Genomic DNA, 23,259 nt, shown 5'->3' on the forward strand with positions numbered 1-23,259 from the left:
AGTTTCTCAAACACTTTCGTCAAGTGTTTGGCATGCTCCTCTAGTGTTTCGCTATAGATCAGAATGTCGTCAATATAGATGACCACAAAGTGATCCAAATAGGGTACAAAGATACGGTTCATCAACGCCGAAAACGTTGCCGGCACATTGCATAGCTCGAAGGGCATCACCAGAAACTCGAAGCTCCCATACCTCGTTCGACAGGTTGTCTTCTCGACATCTTCCTCTGCTACCCTGATCTGGTAGTATCCTGACCTTAGGTCAATCCTCGAGAAGTATTCTGCCTTTCCCAACCTATCAAACAAGTCCTCAATTCTTGGCAAAGGTACTTGTTCTTCTTTGTATATTTGTTAAGCAACCGGTAGTCTATGCACATGCGCATAGATCCATCTTTCTTTTTCACAAATAGCACCGATGCCCCATACGGCGACTTGCTCAACCTAACATACCCTTTATCCACCAACTCCTCTAGTTAGCGCTTGAGCTTTACAAGTTTTTTTTCGTTCAAACGATAGGGGGGACGAACCACTGCCTCAACACCCTTGACTAGCTCAATCTTATGTTCTATCGGTCGTGTGGGGGGCAATCCCGCTGCTAGCTCCTCTGGCATGGTATCCTGGAATTGGTCCAACACCCGCTAGATCACTAAAGGTACTTCTTCCGTTCCATTCTTTTTGTCATTTCTCATCAAGAGTAAGCACAAAAATGCAGCCTTGGTCCCTTTAGTGAGTTGTTCTCTCGTGGACACCATATTTAAGCACGAATCTTTGGCCTTGCGTTGCCCTACCTTTAAATTCTGGGCCTCCACTCTGGATCTTCTTCCTTGGGCATTTGCCAGTACCACAAGGTTCCTACCTTGTCCATGTAGGGCTACCACAAACCGATTGAACCAATCCATCCCGAAGATCACATCAAATCCCGCTATGTCCAACACGGTGAAGTCCATGTCTACTTTCCAAGTCCCTACTTCGACTCTCGCTTGTCGAAGTACCTCATCGGTGCTTTGGCTACCTTGAACAAACTCTATAGTCCTTGGTTCGCCCAGCCGCTGCACCGTTAGTCTGGCTTGCCGGACTATGTCTGCAGCCACAAAATTATCCGAAGCACCTGTGTCAATAAGGATTTTAACAAAGCTACCCCCGAGCTTCCTTTGGAGGGCTAGTAGATGTCGCGAACGACTCTCTACCAGAGTTGCTCGTGTAATGAGTAACTTTGAGCTAGGGACTGGATCACATACCTCAATTTAGACTTCACTCGACTTAATGGCCATATTGGCTCTAGCCTTCTTCGGGAAGGGACATTCCCTTGAAAAGTGTCCCGCTTCACCGCAGTTGTAGCATATGTTGCTTCCCACGCTGCTAAACGACTTGACCTTCTTATCCATGGGTTTGTCTCTTTTTGTTTGACTCCCCCACGTACTTGCTTGCTGGCCACCGGATTTGCCCTTCCAGAACCCCGAGGACTCATTCTTAGAGAAACTCTTCTTGAATTTCCCTTTGCTATAAGTTCCTCTTGGTTTGGCTTCTTTGCTAAACGTGGATCCCGACCCCGTCGTGTTCCCCTTTCACAGGTTATCGTTGAAGTGCACCTTGATGGCCGCATCCAACGCTTCCTTGTAGTTGGTCGGGTTCCAGCGCATCACCTCACCGCGAGCCCAGGTTTGCAAACCTGATAATGCCTTCATATTATGAAGGCATGGAACGCATCTATATCCCCCATGTCCGTGACAAGTATCCTCTTTGCCATGAACCCATTCACATATTCCTGGATGGTTCCATTCTGCTTCAGCCTACTCAGCTCATCTCTTAGATGTAGAGTAGCATTTGGAGGAACGTATGTTGCACAGATCCTCGCCTTCATCATGTCCCAAGTGGCCACTGGTCCTTCGTTGGCCTCCGTCGTTCTCCACCAAGACTTGGCATTATCTACTAAGTATGGTTTTGCACATGGGACCTTCTCCGAGCTCGGTAATCGCAACACTCGGAAGTAGTCCTCCATATCGTAAAACCAATCCTCCACCACCTTATAGTCATTTACTCCCTTGAAGACCGGTGGGGGCTTTGGTTTGTACTTGGGAACTGCCTGAGGGACTGATTCTACTTCGGTATGTTCAACCTTGTTTGGTTCTGCCTTAGTCCCTGCCGAAGGGTCCGCACCTTCTGCGCTGCCAACATCCACAGTCTTTCTCTTTTTCTTCCGCTTCTCATCACGCTTTAGGTTGCATACGAGAGTCTCCAGCAGAGCATTGGTCTGTGCCAACTGTCCTTCTAGCACGTCCAATCAAGCCTTGGACGACCGAACCTTGCCACCGAACTCCTGTTTGGAAGTTTCCTCACTAGAGTCCTCCTCATGCAAGGATTCCTCATCCATAGCCTCTCGTTCAACCGGAGGCTCCAGCTCTTGAGGAGGTTCCGTCTCCGCCTTGGTTTGCTTCCGCCCTGCCTTTACCATCTCCCAGCAATCCGCCTCTATCCTTCGCTAGAACTGAGGAAAAGGCTCCGATTCCAAATTAAGCCACAAATTTTTCTTTTCCAATTTGCCAGCTTACCTCGTCTATCCGTCCAACACTGCCTTGGCTTTTGCTAAGTTCCCTCGCCAAGGTTCCCGCCTATGGTACCAGCTCCTACTTGGTCCTACTTGGTTTTAGCTACTTACTGCATGAGCAACGGAGTGTTAGCCATCCATCCACGGATTCCCAAATCTCTCCCAATCCCCCTCCCTGGGTTAGACTGGATTTAAAGTTCGGCTACACTCCCCACAAGCACAAGCAACCAAACATACCAAGCTTTTAGGTTCCTAACATCCCTTGGTACCACAAGACTTAATCATGGGACCCTCTAAATCCCAAGTTTTGGGTGCAACACTTGCTTCGGGACGCCGGGGCGAAACACTGTGGCCTAACGGCCTGGTATGGGTACCTCTACCCCCCCACTTCCATCCCGAAGGGAAGGTCTAAGCCCTTAGGAAGGGCGAGGACCAATGAGCCACATAATACTCAAGTGGGGCACCACTCCACATGAGCTGGGAGCACCATAGTCGGTTTCCCTTTCGGGAGTGGGAGCTGCTCTTGAGCACTTCCTTGGATGGCCCCTCTGGCACCAACCAAGTCCATGCTCACTCCCACCCAAGGCCCCTCAGTTTTAGTCCCAACCTCAAGTCAGTTTGGAAGCCCCACTAGAGAGTTCCTTCAAAACTGATTCCTGGACCTCACTATCCCTACTATACTTTTGGAACCCCCTACAGCCCCCCCCCTCCCTGGGAGACGCACGCTTTGGGCTTTCACCCCTTGACCCGTATTAGTACTCAGACTTAGTCTCTGGCTCGATCTCGGACTCGATCTCGGATCCGACTTCGGATTCGGTCTCGGACTCGATCTCGGACTTGATCTCGGACCCGATCTCAGACCCGACCTTGGACTCGACCTCGGACTCGGTCTCGGACCCAATTTCGGATCTCGGACTCCGTCTCGAACTCAGTCTCGAACTCGGTCTTGAACTCAATCTCCAAGTTGGCCTCGGACTCGATTTCAGACTCTATCTCGAACTCGGTCTTAGAGTCGGTCTTGGACTCAATCTTAGACTCAGTCCCATCTTATGAACTCTTTATCATTTGGTCATGCTTTCAGGGCTCCTTTAGCCTACGACACCTCGGCGAGTTGGTTCCTTACACCCTGGCCCAACTTTGTGACCCTCCCCTAGGTCTCTTATAGAAACTACTTTCTTCGGACTCATTATGCCATCGCATAATCACAAATGATTTCCCTCAGGTGTTCTTCCCACTTGGTAACCTTGACCAAGCCACACCATCATCAATAGTTCAAATCAACACTTTGAACTAGGAATCATATTCCTCAACCCAAACAAAGAGTTTGTCCTTGTTTAGCCACAAGATCACCTGGTGATCTCATCTTGACCCCTTAATAGGTCTACCAATAGGAATTAGGTCTTCCAGACCCTTTTAGATTGTTGGCTATGACCCCAGGGGCATCCCCCACACTTGGCAGTGTGCCCAAGCCAGCCCTTTCGGCCAAGGATCTATAGCAACTAAGACTGGGTGTCCCCATCTCATTCACCACGTCCTTGGTGCCCTTTGCACCAAAGTGTTCAAGTTAGATATGCCGAACTTTCACTTTGAGCAATTTAACTGTGCATCACGACTCCGGAGCATCTCCCGCTTGGCAGTGTGCCCAAGCCAGTCTCCTCACTGAGAGTCCATGACCATCGAAATATGAGTGTCCTTAAATTCCAAACCATCACCATGCCCTAGTGATTTGGGACTCGAACCCGAGCACTAGAGGGTCGGGACTCGAACCCAACCTTCATATATGCATCTATAGATGGTATCACACTGGATGCCTAGCATGACTCCCCACGCCAGTGCACCAACATGTACTTAAAGCGCGCTATAGATCACAGTTTAGGAACCTAATTCCTCCACACTGCCAAGTCCTCTCACTTGACAAGTCTGTGATCATGCATGGACTTCTCCATGCTCGGCCCCATGGGCCACCCCTTTGAAGTTAGCACCTTCATCTAGGGGATTTGTTCTTCTAATTTGCCAATCTCACTTAGCAAGTCATCCGACCATCGTAACATGGCTCATGCATAAGTGTGAAAGTCCTTAATCATCGACTTTCATTCAAAACCCTCTCTTTGAACACTTGGGAACTACTTCCCTAACCTTGATAGCTTCACCTTATGGCCAGCTTCAAGACTACGCTTCTGCTGCGCCACTTTGATTTTGCACGCTCTAGGAACCATTTACACTTGGCTTTCTAGGTACTTATCTACCCAGAATTGTCTTTGGGAACCTTCAAGGAACTCTATTCCTTAGTTTGCTAAGACTTCTCCTTTGCAAACTCCCTACTCACCATATGATCTAACATGGATAATTCCACATTTTAGACTCTCCATGGCCTCGCAGTTGCTAGTAACAACATCTTTGAGCACCCTCTTGATTCTCCACTCCCAACTTTCATAACCACAATTGGTTATGCCCTTCGATTTTTATGGTTCAATTCCATCCCAACACTACTTGCCTTTTGGCCTCATATGTTTCCTTTGGTTATCCTCCTCCAGACTAGGAGGATAGCTTTGCACATTTCACCATGCCTTAGCAAGTATTCATAGGGATGAACCTACCCAATAGCTTAGGAAGTGGTTCCTCAATCTGGGCATGCTCACCTTATAATCCCACACACCGAGATTACCGTTACTACTTATGGGCCTCCATATGCCCATCCCTAGCTTTGCCAAAATCCCATTTTTGGCTTTGTCCAAATCGGGTAGACAGATTCCTCCTGTCTCCACAACCTTGGACGTTTGGATAGCACCTCCTATCCATCATTCGCTAGGGACTTAGTCCCTTAGGCCTTATCTAATACCCTTACGACACCAAACACCACTTCCTAGTGTTTTAGAGTGTTTGGGTGTCCCAATGATAGTCTTCTTTGGCAATGAGCATTCCCTTTACGACATTGACTTACTATATCGCAACATAAGCAACTTCTCCCCCATAAAGGTATATCTAACTTCCTTATCCCAGAAGTCTTAGGTAGCTATCTTCTACCAGTTTAATCAATTATTTTGCACCTTTTACTTAGTTGCCTCATAGTTGTCAAGTCCTACAACCACTGCTTGGTGCTTCCACACCTCCATCATTAATTGGGTCACCACATTCCAACCGCATGCCTTCCAGCTAAGGCTATGCCATTCCCATTCCCATTGGGATTCCCTTGGTAAGGGGCTTTCATAAACCCACCAACATAACCTCAAAGTATCACATTTTGGCACATTTGGTGTCTCCATACTATTGGCTCCACGAGCCTACCTTTATGACACTTCTTACTTGTGTCTAGGTCTTTGTCAAAACCAACCCAGTTGTTTCTCATGCCAACTATCCATTAGCACTACACCATAGTGTTCGCACACAACTCTGCACCAAAGTGGCTTCTTCTAGGAACACCTATCCACGACTTTAATATGGCACATTTGGCCACCCATGAGATACCCACTGTTCTCATACTTGGATTTTATGATCCTCCCCATCCTCCGTGGGGCACAACACACCTCAGTCCAAATGCTTCCATTAGTCCTTTAAGACTATTCTTTGACTCCACTTAAGTCATTCAACCTTTTGGACTTTTCCTAATCCTCTGACCTATAAGGTCTTACTTTAGAGGTGTTAGCTCCTTGGAATATAACTTCTTGTATTCATGTCCTACTCACCAGGACCACCATTATAAGTGTTATTCCAACACTTGCTATTATTCCTTGGGGCAACTTTTGCCCCTTTGGACTACTTGTCCATGTGATGAGAATACCAACTCATCCTCTAAGTACACCCCCAACTCCTTGGGTTGTTCCAGCATTTATCAAAGGTAGCTTCAGCTACCATTTCAAGGACTTGTGTCCTCTTCTGTATTTGACCTTCCACGGTCATTAATTCTGGTCTCAAATTCATAAGCACCAACCCCAACTATATGAAGATAATCTTGTAACTCTTTTATGGTTTTGGAGTCTTTATTTTTCCTGTGATTCCAATTATAATTGTTTACCACAACTACATTAACCAGTTTGTTGAGTCAAACGTTCATCTAAATCACATCCTCAACTCTTTGAGGAAAACCTTATACTATTCCCAAGATCCCGAAGTTGTTCCATTATTGGCCCCTTTCTATCCACCACCTCACCTACCAGTTCACACATAAACTGTAGTGGAGAGCCATATCTTCCCGACTAGCTACTCCTCACAGATAGGCCCACTTTTAAGACTTTCCGATGCCAACACCAGTGATGATATACTTGAGCACCAATAAAAGTTGGACTAAGGAACAACTCCGATACCAAATTGTAAGCGACTAAATTTTTCATTCTACTTTAGTCATTTAACCACACCTTTGACCACTTGGAAGAGTCTCATTCACAACTTCCATAAGTCCTATTTTGGACTTGGGGACTTACTAGCCCTAGGAATGGCATCCGTGCCACTCCACCATTGCACTTGGTCCAAGTGCTCCATGTATCCAGTCCCATAGCCGACACCCCCAAGGTACCACTGACATACTAGCTCATTACGCTAAGGCCATGCCCCTTTACCTTAGTCACACCGGTGGTCCAACACCACCTGCATTGTAGTCCCGACTCTCAAGGACTGAGCTATCTGTCCAGGAGTGACCATCTAAGATCCACTCCTTAGCGTAAGATGCCCGTAAACATGAGGAACAACCTTCCTCAATATCCCTTTTACAGTCCCCACCAAGTCCCTCTTCTGTCTATGGCCATGTTTGCCAACACTGCCACTGGGACAGGGCCCGTAGGCCCGACCACTAAGTCCCACTGTCCTCTAGGATTTCCTCACCACATAACCATACCATTAGTCACTACACCAGAGGGCCACTCCTTTTCCTTTCCATAGTCTAGGACTTTGGGACAACATTTCGGAACACCGTGGCCTTACACAAGCCTCATGGGTACTCTCCCCACCTTCTGCCTTTTGGTGCTTTAGCCATGGGCTTAGAGCGAGGTTCCGTTGAGCCATGCTAGGTATCCAAGTAAGTAGTGCCACCCACACTTGGACTGGGAGCATCGACCATTCGATCTCCCGGGGGAACTAGAGTCGGCTCTTGAACATTTCACCAAGTTACCCCACTTGACAGTCCGTATTCACTCTAGCCTTGGACCTCCCAGTGGTTATCCCGTCACCCAACACTTGGGCACAGCCTTCTTGGGCCAAACTGACTCCACTAGAGTCCTCCCCCTTACTATACTTTTGGAGCTCACCAAACCCCTCAGGGTTTGGGAGACGAACGCTTTGGGCTTTCACCCTCTCAAATTCGAACTCGCACTCGCACTCGCACTCGCACTTGGACTCAGACTCAGGCTCGGGCTCGGTCGCGGCCTCAGTCTCGGCCTCGGCCTCGGTCTCGGCCTCGGTCCTGATCTCGGTCTCAGTCTCGGTCTCGGTCCCGGTCTCGGTCTCAACCTCGGACTCCATCTCGAGTCCTTCTTGAACTCCATCTCGAATTCCATCTCAGGTCCATCTCGGACTCCACCTCGGACTCCGTTTTGGTCCATCTCGGACTCCATCTCGGACTCCACCTCGGACTCCGTTTTGGTCCATCTCGGACTCCATCTCGAACTCCATCTTGGGTCCATCTTAGACTCCATCTCGGGTCCATTTCAGACTCCATCTCGGACTCCATCTCAGACTCCATCTCGGATCCCTCTCGGACTCCATCTCGGACTCTGTCTCGGTCCATCTCGGACTCCATCTCGGACTCTGTCTCGGTCCATCTCGGACTCTAACTCGGGTCCATCTCGGACTTCATCTCGGACACTTCCACATGTCATGTGTTGGTTCTTTTGGGTCTCTTTTTGGAGCCTCGCTTATTGCTCGCTTTATGCTTGTTCCTCGAGCACTTTGTTGGGAGTTCCACTCCCGCTTTCAACTTTTCAAGTCGGAGCTTTTAGTCCAAACGTGTTACGCTTGTTTGGCTTTCACTTCTAGTCTAAATGTGTTACGCTCGTTCGGCTTTCACTTCGGCCATTACCATGTGGCAGCCTTTTGGCTCCACTTTGGGGCTTAGGGATTTTGTGTCTCACAGCCATTTTTACCCCTTTTGGCTGGATCAGTTGCAATCCACTTCCTTGTGAGTTCACTGTCCATTTGCGTGAAGCTCACCCAGCTGTAGGTAAGGGTTTGTTTGTGCTGATCTATTTGCCTTCTTTCCTGACTATCTTATGATACAGTGCCCCAAGTGCCTCAGGAGGAGCTACCGCATTGGTGCCCTTCTTGGATGTGGTTTGCGACGTCACGCTTCTGTTTAGAGGTCAAGACGGCGAGAACTAGTTTTGCATCTAGCGGGATTAGCGGAGAGCAGGTGCTCTTGATCACTCTGGAGGGCCTTGCCAGAGTGGGGAAGACTCGATTCCTTTTAGAGACCAAGGAGCGTGTTGGAGAGGCGCTTAAAGGCAGGGCATCAGCATTGCAGGAGCTTCATCGTGTTGGAGCTACGGCAGCGGTGTACATCACCTTCAGTGGCTCGGCTGTTGGCCATTCATCACCTCATCTTCTGCATCCGGCTTTTGTGGCAATCTGTAAGGAGAGAGGTGATTACCGTTCTGGCTGGGTTTTTCTGCGAGTGTCTGTAGTTTCGCAGATACTGTTTGGCAAGCCTTGGGGTGACTTACTGTCTGCGCTACAGAATGAGATCCTTGGGGGAGATGACTGCGTGTCTGTGCAGAAGGTTTCAGCTCATGTGAGGAAAGGTCTGGCGGTAGCGGAGAATCAGATGGTTGCCTTGTACCTTTTGGTGGATGAGTCGCAGCAACTGGGAAGGGAAGTGAGTGGTGGAGTTTCCCGCTGAGGAAGTCATGACTGTCACTAACCAGAAAAGCATGCCGTTCAGGAAGGCTTCACCATCACAGCCAGCTTCGCCAAGGACTGCAACATTGCCTTTATAACTCTTCTAGCAGGAACAGTTCTTCGTGTAGGAAGAAGTACGGGTGGCTCAAGGTGAACGTCACACTACCTCCCTTGGATTTGAAATCAGCAGTGGAGGTACTAAGTATGTCTATCAAGGATAATCGTTTTCACGAATTTTGGACGCAGCTGGAAATACTCCTAGAAGACTGCGGCTGTGTCCCGAGGCTGATTCGGTACATTTACACTGCATGGTTACATGCGCAGGTTTTGGAACGGCCAGCAAGGGATTTCATTGCGCACTTACGAACTTCCGTGACTCAGCAGCTGAAGCCATCTGTTGATCGAGTCATGCAGGAAAACCTCGACAACGCGAAACGAATGATTCAGCTTTGCCTCACTGGGGTGGTGATGCCAAGGCCACCTGTTGGGCAGATGACGAGGGAGGAAGAAGCGTGTTTCAGCGGTTATGTGTATTCTGAAGAGGTGGAAGGAGTTGTCTATAAGAGCCCGATGTTACTTATTCATGCGCTTGGACTGAGGTTGGGGATCCCAGAGAGGGTAGTAGCTCTCAGGCCCCAGCCAGCAGTAGGCGACGTGCTGGAGGATGGCTTTTTCGACATGCTGCATGCCAGGCTTTGGGTGTTGGAAGGCCGAAGGCTTTCTCTTGGTGAGATCTTTCCGGGGGCCGTTGGGAACCAGAACCTGGTCAACACCAGAGTTGTGGTTGCGGCTCCGGGTGACGGAGTGGTTGAAGAGAAGTATCAGTTTTATAATCTGCAGTTGGAAAGGTTTTATAGCCCAGGTGATAAACAAATGATTGGGGAGGACAGTAGACCCTATGTGCACCCAACTGAGGCACAACCCACGGGCGCTGGTTTCGTGTTCAAGTGCAAAAAGGGGACAGCATTCATTCAGGATGGGAGAGTGTTCTTGATTGGTGTGGACGGGAAGGTGTACGAGTTCTGGTTCCAGTTCAAGGGACAGGAAGGCCGCGTGAGTCGGGACGAAGCGGCCAAGTGGGCTAGAGCTGCAAATTCACCTGCCAAGTACGTAGAAGGAAGGAAGAAGGTGTATATTTTGTGCAGTAGGCAGGGCTTCAGTTTCCAGGACCCATGCGAGGAGGGTGATGTGCTCCTCGTGGATCTAGTTAACATCATGCAAGGGTTCTTGAGAAGGTGCCAACTGGGATAAGAAATTTGCGGCACGAGAGAATGCTCACAAAGGTGACGAGCCGAGATCATGGCGTGAAAGAGCTCCAGTGATTGATCCACTTGCGCGGCCTGGTAATTTCGGGACCAAGAAAAGAATCAGTTTGTCTTTGAATTCAATCTATGCATGGTTCCAGAAACCTCGCCGCCTGCTTGCTGAATGCCTGCTGTGATTGCTCCACTCCAAAAGATCTGCTGCCGTGCTACTAGCTCGCCTGCAACTGCTCGAACTGAAAAGTCTGCCGCTGTGCTTGTCATGTCCCAGAATTGTGAACGTCACCCTCTCGCCTCACTTGGGACGAGAAGCTGCGTGCTGTGTGGCCAGGAACGAAAACGCGGTATGCAACAATAAGAAGAGGAAGCAGCAGCAGCCTACACAGCAAACTGTGGGATCATGGAATGCACAAAACTGGTGCTCACCTTTGTAGCTTGAGTGGTAGCGTCAATCGTGCTCGAGCTCCACCACGAAGAGAAACAAGGACCGGCCTACACAGGAAAATGTGAGATCATGTTCCAGGGAAATGGTGCTCACCTTTGGTGGTATCAGTCGCAAGCCTCGTTTATTGATGAAACATCACACAAAAACACTCGAGGAGAGGAGCACGCATCTTTTTTTTTTTCACACCACCACACTCGCAATCTCGGCTACCACCTTGTCCGCCTTGAAAAAGTCCTGGAGGGCCAGCATCTCCACGGGACACTCCTTCAAGCTCTTCACCGCCTGGAGATTCGCCAGTCCACCCGCGATGGTGGTGACGATTGGAACCTTGTACGCCAGCGCCGATCTCCTCAGCTGCCTCCCATCCTTCTCGTCCAGAGCGTCACCCGAGCTCGTGATGATCATCAGCTGGATCTGTCCATTCGCCACCAGATCGCCCGCGTGAGGCCTCCCTTCGTGCAGCTTCAGCACTCGCTCCACCGGGATCCCCTGCTCCTCGAGAAACTTTGCGGTGCCGCTCGTCGACACGATGTTGAATCCCAGCGCGTGGAAGCCTCGCGCGATTGGGACCGCCTGGGCCTTGGTCTGGTCGTTCAAGCTGATGAACACCGTGCCTTGCAGCGGGAGCTTCTGGTTGGCGGCGATCTGCGACTTTCCAAATGCCTTGTCGAAGCTGTAGTCGATTCCCATGACTTCACCCGTGCTTCTCATCTCCGGGCCGAGTAGAACGTCGCAGCCCTGGAACTTGTCGAAGGGAAGCACCGCCTCTTTCACGGAGACGTGCGCCGGTATCACTTCCTGGCTGAAGCCGAGATCGCCCAAGCTCTTCCCGGACATGACCAGAGCAGCGTACTTGGCCAGCGGATGTCCAATCGCCTTGGAAACGAACGGCACGGTTCGTGACGCTCGTGGATTCGCCTCGATGATGTAAACTTCTCCAGACTGCGTGATGGCAAACTGGCAGTTCATCAGCCCGCAAACGTTGAGCTTCTTGGCAAGCTTGGTGGTAGCGTCTCGTATCGTCGCTAAAGCAACCGCTGGAATGGTTTGCGTCGGAATCGAGCAAGCAGAGTCCCCGGAATGGACTCCAGCCTGCTCGATGTGCTCCATGATCCCTCCTATAACCACGCCCCCGTTTCCATCCGCCAGGCAGTCCACATCGATCTCGGAGGAGTCTGTGAGATACTTGTCCACCAGCACTGGTCTGCCCGGATCGACTTCGACCGCAGTCTCCAGGTACTTCTTGAGCTTGTCGTTGCTGTAAACGATCTCCATGGCCCGTCCACCAAGAACATAGGATGGACGCACAACGACCGGGAAGCCAACTCTCTTTGCAATAGCCAGTGCGTCTTCTTCACTACGAGCGATGCCACCCGGAGGCTGCTTGATCCCGAGCTGGTTTAGTATGCTCTCGAACCTCTTCCTGTCCTCGGACGCGTCAATAGAATCTGGAGACGTCCCCCATATCTTCACGTAGCCGTCACCACTGGCTGACAACGGTTTGAAGTCGTCCAGATAGTTCTGTATAGGCACGGCCAGCTTCAGAGGCGTCTGTCCACCAAACTGGACAATAATTCCGTCCGGCTTCTCCAGATCAATGATATTTAGCACGTCCTCTGTTGTTAGTGGTTCGAAATACAGACGATCGCTCGTATCGTAGTCCGTTGACACGGTTTCCGGATTTGAGTTCATCATTATTGTCTCGAATCCCGCTTCCTGGAACCGATACAAGGTAAGAAGAAAATAGAAAAAAGGAAGAGCTCATACATACCCGGAGCACAAAGGACGCATGGCAGCAGCAGTAGTCGAATTCAATGCCTTGTCCGATGCGATTGGGACCGCCGCCAAGGATCAATACCTTTCTCTTGCTGCCCGAGTTAGCCTCGCACTCATCGTCGTAGGATGAGTACATGTAAGGTGTCTTGGCTTCGAACTCTGCAGCACAAGTGTCCACACGCTTAAATGCTGGCACCACCCCGAGAGCGATCCTATGAGCTCGAACCTCCGCTTCGGCGCTTTTGGTCGCATAAGCAACTTGTCTATCGCTGAAACCCCGTCGCTTAATCTCGTACATGTCGTCCTTACTCAGCTCTGTCAGTTTTGTGTTGGACAGAAACTCCTCCACCCCAAACAACTCCTTGAGCTCTCCTAGGAACCACGGATCGATAAAAGTGAGCTCGTGAATTTCTTCCGCGCTCATTCCCCTCTTCATAGCTGCGTAGACGGCATACATCCTGTCCGGGTTGGGTACTCGCAACTTATACTTCAGCTCCTCAATATCCCACTTGAGCTCTTTGCTATCTTCGCAACCCCATCCCGAGTGACCGGTTTCTAGAGAACGCACGGCTTTCTGGAACGATTCCTGGAATGTCCGCCCAATCGCCATGGCCTCACCAACAGACTTCATTTGAGTGGTAAGTATGGCCTGGGAGCCCGGAAACTTTTCAAAAGCGAAACGTGGAATCTGCACACATACAAAGAAAACGAAAGTGTTTTAAAAGAAGCAGGAGAAAAAAAAAGCGCAAAAAAAGCTGACCTTTGTCACCACGTAGTCAATGGATGGCTCAAAACTAGCAGGCGTCTTCCTGGTGATGTCGTTGGGAATCTGGTCCAGAGTGTAGCCCACCGACAGCTTGGCTGCCATTTTAGCGATAGGAAAACCAGTTGCCTTTGAAGCCAGAGCAGACGACCTCGAGACACGGGGATTCATCTCGATAACCATCACCTCTCCATCCTCGGGATTTATAGCAAACTGCACGTTGGAGCCACCGCATTCAACTCCAATCTCTCGGATGATTGCTATAGCCTGGTCCCGCAGCCTCTGATACTCTTTATCTGTCAATGTCTGCGCTGGCGCTACAGTGATGGAGTCCCCAGTGTGAACACCCATGGGATCGATGTTCTCGATCGAGCAGATGATGACAACGTTGTCAGCGAGGTCCCTCATCACTTCTAGTTCGTATTCCTTCCAGCCCAGCAAGGACTTCTCAACCAAGACCTGCGAAGTGATGCTTGCGGTCAACCCAGCCTTACAGATAGTTTCGAGCTCCTCCCTGTTGTACGCAATCCCTCCCCCAGTGCCTCCAAGAGTAAACGCAGGGCGGATGATCAAAGGAAACTCTCCAATCGTCTCGGCTATCTGGAAGCACTCCTCCAGAGTGGTGGCGATACCCGAAGGTGGCGTCTTCACTCCAATCTTCTGCATGGCTTGCCGGAAGAGATCCCTGTCCTCGGCCTTTTTGATCGCATCGAGCTTGGCACCGATGAGCTCCACTCCATACTTGTCCAGAGCTCCACTCTCCGCCAGAGCAACAGCCAGATTCAAAGCCGTCTGTCCGCCCATCGTCGGCAAGACCGCATCCGGCCTCTCCTTCGCGATGACTTGCTCCACGAGCTCCGGAGTCATGGGAGCGATGTAAGTCCGGTCCGCGAGATCCGGATCCGTCATGATCGTAGCAGGGTTGGAGTTGATAAGCACCACTTCGTAGCCTTCTTCTTTCAAGGCCTTGCATGCCTGAGTCCCAGAGTAGTCAAACTCGCAAGCCTGACCAATGACAATGGGACCAGCGCCAAGGATGAGAATCTTCTTGAGGTCTGTCCTCTTCTTCCCCTTGCAAACATTGCCTTTCTTGGACCATTCGATGAATGGGAGTGACTCGACCTCCTGTTCCACAGACCGGGCCTCCCATTTCTTCCTCGCGTGGCGATACTGCGATGGATTCCAATGCCAGGCGCCGCTACCGCTGGCTCTCACAGCAAGCCCTCTGTGCGATCGACGGCTATTCCAATCCCTACACCCCGCCGCTGCGTGCTTGAGCCGATTCTCGGTGAAATCCGAGAATGCAGGCGCATCGATACCTCGAAATCTCGGAGCTAGCATCTCCGCCGCCATAGATTCCAGCTCCACAGCGCGCTTACCTCGGATCGCACGACGCCGTGCAGCTCTTCGCTACCGGGCACAGCACATTGCTTTTCTAGGGCTTTAGATAAGCCGTATGCGAATATTCACCATTGCATGAAAGGGAGGGGAATATGCTTATTTATCTTTTGGAAAGGGCGCGCATGCCCTAGATCCTATTTTGTGATTGTCGAGTAGGGTTTGGTGTCTCCGTCATGGATTTCTTTGAGCGATCGTCTTCCTGGAACTACGGCGCGATGAAGAATTTCCATCGCATCTCGGAGCCAGTCAAGCGCCATGTCCGCCAGGTAGGAATTCCCCTCTGTTCTTGCTGGAAATTGTTGAATCGATCGATCTTTCTTGCGTAGGTTTACTGGACTGTGGCGATGGCGCTCATCGTGTCGGCCGTGGGTGTCTATGCCCATATGCTGCTCAATATCGGTGGATTACTCACCACGTTTGGCTTCTTGGGGTGTAGTTTTGCCCTCATGAACACGTCCTCGAGCTACGCGGCACAGGTTAGACAAGGATCCTGGAGCTCAAATCGTTTTACTTTTATGCTGATCGATGCTTCTCAGGGGAAAAGATGGAATTGGCTGATGGCAGCAGCGTTTTGCGAGGGAGCATCCCTTGGAAACTTCGTCGGGGCCGTGATTGAATTTGATCCCAGGTAGGCCCAAAAATCCCTCTTTTCCTTTTGTCTTCGAGATTCATGGTTGGATTTCTCTCGCAGCATCCTTGTGACGGCTTTTGTGGCCACAGTGGCTGTTTTCGCATCGTTCTCTGGTGCCGCTCTCCTTGCTAAGCGACGGGAGTTCATGTTCTTGGGTGGAATTCTCGCGTCCGCCACATCGTCCATGCTCACGCTACACGTCCTCTCGAGCTTCTTTGGTGGAGCCGCTCTCATGTTCGAAGTAGAGGTAAACACTCCTTGTCAATCGATTGCCTCGACTGATTCATGCTCTCTTTCGCAGCTGTATGGTGGCCTTCTACTCGTCGTTGGCTACGTGATCTTCGACACACAACTTATCATCGAGAGAGCTGAGAGGGGTGACATGGATCACATCAAACACGCACTGGATCTGTTCGTGGACTTCGTTGGCATTTTCGTTCGCGTTCTCTACATCTTGGTAAGCGTCCACACTCGTTTCCATTGGACCTAAAACTCTTTGTGGCGCAGACTCGCAAGGCGGCCGAGAGGGAATCCAGGGAAAAACGCCGGAACAGGCAGAGACACAGCTCAAGGTACTAGAGAGATCAAGGTACTAGAAAGAATGGACACTACTGAAAATCCGGTACCTTGACATGAAGCGTTTCACATAAATTGCTAGAAACTTTGCTTTTATCGTCGTATCAATCAATCGCATTTCTAGTTCTTGGCCAGGAGCTTGTTGACATAATCCTGGTGCCCGTTGGCGATGGCTGCTTTGCGGCCATCTCTACTGTCCCAAGAGGGCTCCATGAGATTGATTCTATCGGTTGTCTTTTTGTCGGCGGAGTGGAGCGTGGCTTCCAGGATGAGCAAATCCCACTGCGCGGGCCCAATGATGTTGTAAGCCAAAGAACTGATGCTGTTCCCTGGAAAGAAATGAGAGAGTACCGTCAAAACTGCGAGACTTTTTTAAAAAACCAAGCATCGCGAGCATGAAGTAGCATCAAGCAAGCATGGAAGACGAAGAGTAGATCAACTCACACACACGAAAGCTATCAAATTTTATCAAAGATCCGAACACTGTCAGGAAAAGAGATCCTAAAATCCCGAGAGAAAAAGAAGTTCTCACGCAGCAAAACTGCGAAAAGAAATCACGAACATGAAGTAGGATTCATGGAAGAAGAAGAGTAGATAAAAAATCCTCGAGCAAACTATGATCTCGAGAAAGCTATCGAGTTTTAGCATCAAAGCAAAAGAGATTCTAGACAATCAAATCACAAGTTTACAAGGACAAGAAGATCTAGAAAATTCGAGCGCAACAAAGAAATCAAGGCACGAATCGCGGCCAAGAGATACTTACCTTCACGAACAGCTCTCAACTTGACGCTGCCAAGCGATCCATGATCGCCATATACTGGAAATGTGCACGACACGGCCTGTTTTTGAAGGGCGGAGCCAAGCGAGGCCTCATACCACGAGCCTTGCTTGAATCCCTCGCCAAGGAAGCTCTTCATCCGTGGATCTTCCGCCGCTACTTCCATTGCCTTGCTACACAGGGAACACACACAAAGATCTCAGCCAAGAAAGAGAAAAGGAAGAGAGGAATTCCCATTCCTCCAAAAAACCTGCTGCATTTCTTGTAGATGAGAACATCGTCGAGAATGCTGAAAGCCAGCGCTGCGGTAGCGCCATAGATGAGAACCCCGCCTCCAATCCACGCGATTTGCTCCACTCTGCTGCTATCTCTCTCGCCGGGAGCCCTAGATAGAACAACGAGGCGATCGATGGATCGGTCGATCGGGCGCAATGCGGCGACGAGCTACAGAGATTCTTACCGGGCGGCGGTGGAGGACATCGATCGGCAGCGGCATGGCGATCGGCCAAGCGCGCCGCGCCAGAGATTCACTCGTCTCATTCTTTCTTAAAGCCCTAACAAATTCTCTGTCCAACAAAACACTATAGTTTTCTTTGTTACATTTTATAAGAGGCTCTTTTTGCCTTTCCTGTTCCTCGCTTGGAGAGCTATACGACAATTAAAAACACTGTGAGAAGGATCAAACTGAACGAGATCCCCGGAAGGACAAAAGAAAAGAAAAACAAAAAAAAAAGAGAAAAGATCTAATCGAACAAACCTGTTGGTGGTACTTGGTTCGCATTTTCATCGCTGCTCGAACGCACGAGCGCACTTGGATCTTGAGCTGGATCTCGTTAAACATCTAGCACGGGGAAGAAAACCATCAAACGATTGTCAAGAGGAAAGAGTTTGAGCAGCATTGTCACCTTGATCACGTCATCCATGGAGCGTGCTTCCTTGAGGAACTTCTCGCGGTTGATAACAACGATGGCAGCGACCACAAACACGGAGATCTCACTGTCCCCGTTCCTCCCAAAGCTCATCCCGGAGCGTATCCTGTGACGGCCAAAGTTTGGCCACGAAGTTACGAGCCCGCAGAGCGGACTCTTGGATTCGTAGGTGATCTTGCTGCTCTGCGAGAGTGGATCCTCCGAGGCTGGCAGGGGACTTGTGAACGGCGAGATTTTCGTCCAGTAGTAGTCCATGCAGTCGTCTTCCTGGATCCTTTCCAGCAGTGATCTTGACGGTGGCTTGATTTGGAGAGGTTCTAGAGGCTCGCTCTCAAATGACCATAGCATGGCATGGTCGAAATCAGCAGCCCACATCATCTGAAGGAAAAAAAGAAAAAAGAAAGACTTGAGATGGACTCTTAAAAAGTGTTCGCAGTCAACGTACCTCCCACATGCAAAGCGTTTCTTCGAAAGAAAGCTCACGTCGAAAATGAAGCAGCAGCATACGGAAGGCAAATAGAAAATTGTCTGCCCCGATAAGAGTCAAATGCCGGAAGACGCGTGCGTCGATCAGCTCTAAGATTTTGGGCAGGGCTTCTAGTTGCCGCATCACACCCGTTGGCCCCTCCATTTGGAAGTTTTGTCGCTGTCAATTTCTAGATTAGCTTAACTTGTTAAGAAAAACAAGCAAACCATACCATTCTCCTCAGGAGGCTCTCAAAGCACCAAAACGCGTCTGCATCATCCTCGAAGAGAATCACAAAAGGTGAGAGCAAGTCGCTCATTCCTGAAAGAAAACTTGGAAATTAAGCTACGTGAAAGCTATCAGAACGGCAGATATGAGAAAATGCACCTTGGCAGTAGCCAGTTTCAGGATCAATCCACGCGTAGATGGCCAGGATATCAGACATGCGCGCCATGTTTCTCGAGTCATCGTAGAACTCCAAGTGGCGATCAGTTCTCACGACGTCGATCACTGCAAGACCATCACATGAAGTGACTCTTGTGTGGAAGAGGAAGTGGTCACTTACAAACAGACTGGATTCGTGGCTTCACCTATTTTATGCAACGTCCACAGCCACTCCGCGGTGCGCTCTTCGGTGGCAGCAGCCCTTTGAAATGGAACTGAATTTGGTGATAGCATCCCAGCAGGCCCACCAGAGATGTTCCTTCCTGTATCCAGAGCTCTCTTCACCCTGCTGAAGTTTTCATGTCTGTCCCTGTTGGTCCAAATCCTTGTGGAGCTTCTCCCAACCTCTATCGGACTCTGATGGAAAAACTTGAAATGCAAAACGTTTGGACTGTTGGGACCAATACGGCCGGGAGAGTGATCCGAGTTAGAAGGTTCGTTGTCAGCGTGGAGCAGCAGTGTCTTGAGTGGCAGGCCTCCAGCTTTTGACCCGGCGTTCATCTCGTAAGACTCCATACCAGTTCCTGAACTGAGCGACGCATCGGCACTGGTGCTGTTTCCTTTTGTCTCGTAATGCGTAGAGTCTACAGTGATCTGCTCAGGAGCACCTTGCCTTGATGTCCGAGCATCCATGATCTTGGATCCAACATTGTAGGCGAGAGTTCCTGTCCCGATACTGACATGCATCGTCCGGCATTTCTCGATCAACTCCTTGTATCGTTTCCTACAGATCGCACTTCTTAAGAACTTTCCATTCACGAAAAAACACTAACATGAACGAACCTGCGTGCGATACGAGTTTCCATACGGTGATCCCATGTCGTTCCCACACCATAAGATCCCAGCAAAAACTCCCAGACTTCGCATCTGATCGAATTATCCACTCCCTGCTTTGACACCAAGCATCAATTTCCAGCATTTATTTGCTAGATTATCATCAAAGAGCTTACCCCCAATCTAATGAGCTTCAAAACTTTGGAGAAGCCAACGACCTTTCCATCCTTGTCGAACGCCGATTTCCATCTCTCCGGCTTCAAACGCTGCGATGCCTGTCTCTCCTACAAGCAAGCAACAAAGAAAAAAATTCCAAAAACTCCTCGCAACACTCAAAGAAATATCTCGACCTGAGCTCGCGCGCGAGCGTTCTTGCCACTCCCCAGAGATTCCGAGCCATTTCTACTCTCATCCCGGTGTGCGCCTCCAATCCGGCCGAAGGCGCGCATAATTTCTCACCGATCCAGCAAAATGCCGCCAGAGCTCTCGCTCATTGGAAGAAATCCGCTATTAGCGCTTGCGATCGCCGCAACGCACCGCTCCAAGGACGCTCAAAAGCCCTAGGGAGCTTCCCATGCTTTCAGCCGGCAGACGCATTCTCTACACATTATATAAACTTTGGCAATAGTTTGGAATCGAACCCGTGACCGCCCCATGTGAAGCTAAAGGCGCGTGTAAGACAAAAGCATCGAAGGATCACATGTCTCACCACTAAACAAACGTTTGTGATTATGGCGTTTTGCGCAAGCTTGGATATAAAATTTTTCCTTTCTAAAACATCGCTCACTCAGATTGTACAAGAAGAAAATGTAAATCGTTGTCAATGGTTTGTGTTTCTTTGTTTTTGCCACCTATCTATGCCTGGAAAGTTTGAGCAAAGTTACACACAAGAGTCTAAAGCTGCGAGCACAAACTTGCCTTTTTTTCTTGGGGCTTGCCGAGCTCGATCTGGACGGAAATGTTGGCTTTGGATAGATCCAGTCCACTGCTGTGCAATGCGCTTGTGAGAGCTTCGAGCAGCCTATAAAAACATGGAAAGATCGATATAAAAGTCACCAAGAAAGCAAAAGAAAACGAGCGAGCGAGCTCGGAGTTTCTTACCCCTGAGAATACGCGGTCGACAAACTGATTAGTCCCTGCTTGATGGGAAGCTCGTTGCTAGACCCTTGTTGCTGTTGCGCTGTTGCCGTTTCCACAGGAGTGGATTGTCTCGAGGCATCGTTTGCTTGTCGCTGTGACTCGGAAGACCTTTCTCCTGTTTTGTCTCTCGTGGTTGTCGCGTCTAAGTTCTCCACAGCCGGTGTGCTCGTAGAAGCTAACGGAGACATGGCTGGTCGTGATGGAGCTTGGGCAACTTGTCTTCCCATAGCTCGACTAGTCGTTGCTCCAAAGGATCTAGATTTCCCGTCCTCGAGCAACGCACACTTATCCCTGCTACTGTCGGGGACTTCTTTCAAGCTTGTGCTCTGGAAACAAAATAAAAAATTATGGAGGTTACAAACGTCACAAGATCAAAGCAAAGGTCCACCGTACCGACTTAACATCCCATGGCACAGGCTTCAACCTCTCCTGATATCTTCCTTTCTCCGACGCCTCAAACTTCTTTACTCTTTCTTGCAAAGACTGTACGTACTCTATCACCTGCGCGAGGAGTTTGGTACATCTAACGCATATAAAAAAAAGGTTTGAAAGGGAACCGCTACCTCCAACAGAAAAGAGGCCTTGTCCCTCTTTTGATCTCCGTGGGGCAGCAAATCGCGAAGCATTTGAAACCTGAAAAACCAGCTCCACTTGTCAGGGACGTAACTTACACAAAGTGAGTGCTTCTCAACCTGTCATTTATTTTGCTGCGTCGCCTTTGCTCGGTGGCAGAGTGCTTGGACCTGGATGTGTTGCTTTTCACGTCGATGCTCCTGGAATTTATATCTTCTGCCGAACAGACAAGGATGTAGAAAACTGAGAAAAGTTTGCTCAAAAACGTACCCCTGCTCGCTGCCTCTCCCCTGTGAATCTTTTTCCTTTCCTCGCTATCGTTGTCGTCGCCCTCCGATTGAGCGGACCTGGGTCGTTTGTTTGCGCTGCTCACATGGCCCTGCTGCCAGTGCCTAGTTATAAAACACTCTACATGAATGCCACGCTTATAGAGCTGTCAATCCTTTGTTTAGTACCTGCTTACACCCACGGCTCCGTGGTGGTTCGCTTCCAATCCATTTTTTGGGAACAGCGGATGCGGATGATCGATAAATCCATACTGCATTTGGAGATGCATTCGTGATGAACAGCTTTCTTGGGATCAAACGAAAAACAAGTTAAAACAAGGCAAGACAATCGAGGATGGATATATAATGGATTATAGTACCTTTGGCAGGAGAAGAATCAAGAACCACTTGCTCGTTTCGTTCGCTCCTGGAAGACAGCTGAAGTGGGATGTCACCATTCGCAACTGGTGCTGGGACCTTGGCAGCTACATTTCCGTTTGCTCCTCTTTCTAACGGCTGTAGAAAGTCTTGCGTTGCGAGAGAACCAAATGCCCCTGTAGAGAAAAGAATAGCCAGTCTTGTTCCAATCAATGAAACTTACTGCCATACCTCTACTGGGACCTTGCTCATAAGCTGGCACTTGCAAAAACCGTGGAGAGGGAGCCGGAGCAATCTTCTTGCAGGAATCCGGGGCAAATCCACCGGGGGCACCTTCAAAACGAGAAAATTCATCCAGCGCCAAAGAACAAGAAGTCGGAGGGAGGAAATTTCCTCACCTTGTGGCTGCCTGAGCCTCCCGAATTGCTCGTAACCTAATCCAAACTCCGTCGCGTAAGAGGATCCCGCGGCCGCGGCCATGATCGCTGGAGGCGCCGGCAAATCCAGCTCCTTCTTCACAATCTCGATCGCGCCGGCGGCTCCCGGAGCTTGTGACATCACATTTCTCGAAATCTAGGCGCGGAATCGATCAGATCTTGCGCCTAGCCCCTCCAATTCGCTCGCGATCCCGCTCAAAGCCTGCCATGGCCGCGTGCGAAATTAGGGCAATGCGGCAATCGTGAGAGAGCGCAACAAGAAGAAGAGCACCGCATCTTGCTTGGCGCTGGTGCTGACAGGCGAGCCATGTGCACGAGGGGTGGCCCTCGCTTATCAGCGCACGCAAACGCTAATACGCCGGATTAACAATGGCGCTTGTACGGCATCCTGTGGCTGGCACACGGGTGTGAAAGTGGCCACGTGGGCGGGGGCGTGACTGTCTGACGTGCGCCGTACAAAGCGCGCGCCCGTCCTATGGACCGACCACTTCGCGTGAGGCACGTGCTGCTGACTCGACAATGTGGTGGCCATTGGGCCCAGCTTTTTGGGCCGGTCCCTCTTCATGCTCAAATTCACCCTTTTTACCGTGGCAAATGTAAGTAATTCGTGGACCGCCACTATGCTGCCACCACTTTTTACTGTTTTTACATGCCAAAGCTACATGGAGTTTGGTGGGCGGGCTGGCATAAGCTGGGCCAGGCCAGCGTCGTACACTGACACCGTACACATATGGCCAGGCACCCGCGTCATGTGACCCGTCACGCGCGCCGGCTTTGCGGAACCGCCGCGCGATCGTGGCCGCCCTTTCAGCGAACATGTGACACGGACGGATATACCACTGGCTCTTTTCAAA

The 23,259-nt window shown here is 50.0% G+C and overlaps 5 protein-coding genes across 5 annotated transcripts; 1 reads left to right on the forward strand and 4 right to left on the reverse strand.

The window, feature by feature from the left end:
• Positions 1-11,167: 11,167 nt before the first annotated feature.
• On the reverse strand, positions 11,168-15,073 carry LOC9647252 (carbamoyl-phosphate synthase large chain, chloroplastic). The gene is made up of 3 exons (XM_002981364.2): positions 13,610-15,073; positions 12,845-13,537; positions 11,168-12,789 (listed from the first exon to the last, which is right to left on the reverse strand). Exons 1-3 carry the CDS (start codon positions 14,963-14,965, stop codon positions 11,254-11,256), a joined length of 3,585 nt encoding a protein of 1,194 aa, XP_002981410.1. The 5' UTR covers positions 14,966-15,073; the 3' UTR covers positions 11,168-11,253.
• Positions 15,074-15,134: 61 nt separating this feature from the next.
• On the forward strand, positions 15,135-16,347 carry LOC9647568 (bax inhibitor 1). Its single transcript, XM_002981257.2, has 6 exons — positions 15,135-15,279; positions 15,340-15,489; positions 15,550-15,641; positions 15,705-15,891; positions 15,946-16,101; positions 16,152-16,347. Exons 1-6 carry the CDS (start codon positions 15,187-15,189, stop codon positions 16,221-16,223), a joined length of 750 nt encoding a protein of 249 aa, XP_002981303.2. The 5' UTR covers positions 15,135-15,186; the 3' UTR covers positions 16,224-16,347.
• LOC112350358 lies at positions 16,272-17,538 on the reverse strand. The gene is made up of 4 exons (XM_024686414.1): positions 17,459-17,538; positions 17,249-17,383; positions 16,984-17,171; positions 16,272-16,549 (listed from the first exon to the last, which is right to left on the reverse strand). Exons 1-4 carry the CDS (start codon positions 17,536-17,538, stop codon positions 16,341-16,343), a joined length of 612 nt encoding a protein of 203 aa, XP_024542182.1. The 3' UTR covers positions 16,272-16,340.
• On the reverse strand, positions 17,474-20,179 carry LOC9647253 (small G protein signaling modulator 2). The gene is made up of 10 exons (XM_024686407.1): positions 19,962-20,179; positions 19,788-19,895; positions 19,621-19,724; positions 18,984-19,561; positions 18,781-18,903; positions 18,626-18,714; positions 18,373-18,573; positions 17,904-18,305; positions 17,756-17,839; positions 17,474-17,645 (listed from the first exon to the last, which is right to left on the reverse strand). Exons 1-10 carry the CDS (start codon positions 20,058-20,060, stop codon positions 17,595-17,597), a joined length of 1,839 nt encoding a protein of 612 aa, XP_024542175.1. The 5' UTR covers positions 20,061-20,179; the 3' UTR covers positions 17,474-17,594.
• Positions 20,180-20,314: 135 nt separating this feature from the next.
• On the reverse strand, positions 20,315-22,743 carry LOC9647569 (transcription factor BIM1). Its single transcript, XM_024686409.1, has 11 exons — positions 22,367-22,743; positions 22,200-22,301; positions 21,971-22,144; positions 21,780-21,897; positions 21,595-21,716; positions 21,444-21,540; positions 21,315-21,384; positions 21,145-21,252; positions 20,713-21,077; positions 20,530-20,632; positions 20,315-20,472 (listed from the first exon to the last, which is right to left on the reverse strand). Exons 1-11 carry the CDS (start codon positions 22,524-22,526, stop codon positions 20,467-20,469), a joined length of 1,425 nt encoding a protein of 474 aa, XP_024542177.1. The 5' UTR covers positions 22,527-22,743; the 3' UTR covers positions 20,315-20,466.
• Positions 22,744-23,259: the final 516 nt, after the last annotated feature.

This window comes from Selaginella moellendorffii, unplaced genomic scaffold (assembly GCF_000143415.4).
Source record: "Selaginella moellendorffii unplaced genomic scaffold, v1.0 SELMOscaffold_48, whole genome shotgun sequence".
Classification (NCBI taxonomy): Eukaryota; Viridiplantae; Streptophyta; class Lycopodiopsida; order Selaginellales; family Selaginellaceae; genus Selaginella; species Selaginella moellendorffii.

Excerpts from the sequence above, each read along its gene's own strand:
- LOC9647568 (XM_002981257.2), top strand. The coding sequence starts at position 15,187 with ATGGATTTCTTTGAGCGATCGTCTTCCTGGAACTACGGCGCGATGAAG. Across the intron at positions 15,490-15,549 it reads CCTCGAGCTACGCGGCACAG|GGGAAAAGATGGAATTGGCT; the intron begins GTTAGACAAGGA and ends GATGCTTCTCAG. Across the intron at positions 15,892-15,945 it reads CTCTCATGTTCGAAGTAGAG|CTGTATGGTGGCCTTCTACT; the intron begins GTAAACACTCCT and ends TCTCTTTCGCAG.
- LOC9647252 (XM_002981364.2), bottom strand. The coding sequence starts at position 14,965 with ATGGCGGCGGAGATGCTAGCTCCGAGATTTCGAGGTATCGATGCGCCT. Across the intron at positions 13,538-13,609 it reads TTGACTACGTGGTGACAAAG|ATTCCACGTTTCGCTTTTGA; the intron begins GTCAGCTTTTTT and ends GTATGTGTGCAG. Across the intron at positions 12,790-12,844 it reads ATGCGTCCTTTGTGCTCCGG|GAAGCGGGATTCGAGACAAT; the intron begins GTATGTATGAGC and ends TATCGGTTCCAG.
- LOC112350358 (XM_024686414.1), bottom strand. The coding sequence starts at position 17,538 with ATGAGACGAGTGAATCTCTGGCGCGGCGCGCTTGGCCGATCGCCATGC. Across the intron at positions 17,384-17,458 it reads ATGTCCTCCACCGCCGCCCG|GGCTCCCGGCGAGAGAGATA; the intron begins GTAAGAATCTCT and ends TGTTCTATCTAG. Across the intron at positions 17,172-17,248 it reads ATCTACAAGAAATGCAGCAG|CAAGGCAATGGAAGTAGCGG; the intron begins GTTTTTTGGAGG and ends TTCCCTGTGTAG.
- LOC9647569 (XM_024686409.1), bottom strand. The coding sequence starts at position 22,526 with ATGTCACAAGCTCCGGGAGCCGCCGGCGCGATCGAGATTGTGAAGAAG. Across the intron at positions 21,385-21,443 it reads CGCAGCAAAATAAATGACAG|GTTTCAAATGCTTCGCGATT; the intron begins GTTGAGAAGCAC and ends CTGGTTTTTCAG. Across the intron at positions 21,253-21,314 it reads AGGCCTCTTTTCTGTTGGAG|GTGATAGAGTACGTACAGTC; the intron begins GTAGCGGTTCCC and ends CTCCTCGCGCAG.
- LOC9647253 (XM_024686407.1), bottom strand. The coding sequence starts at position 20,060 with ATGCGCGCCTTCGGCCGGATTGGAGGCGCACACCGGGATGAGAGTAGA. Across the intron at positions 18,715-18,780 it reads TGAAACTGGCTACTGCCAAG|GAATGAGCGACTTGCTCTCA; the intron begins GTGCATTTTCTC and ends GTTTTCTTTCAG. Across the intron at positions 17,840-17,903 it reads CCATGGATGACGTGATCAAG|ATGTTTAACGAGATCCAGCT; the intron begins GTGACAATGCTG and ends TCCCCGTGCTAG.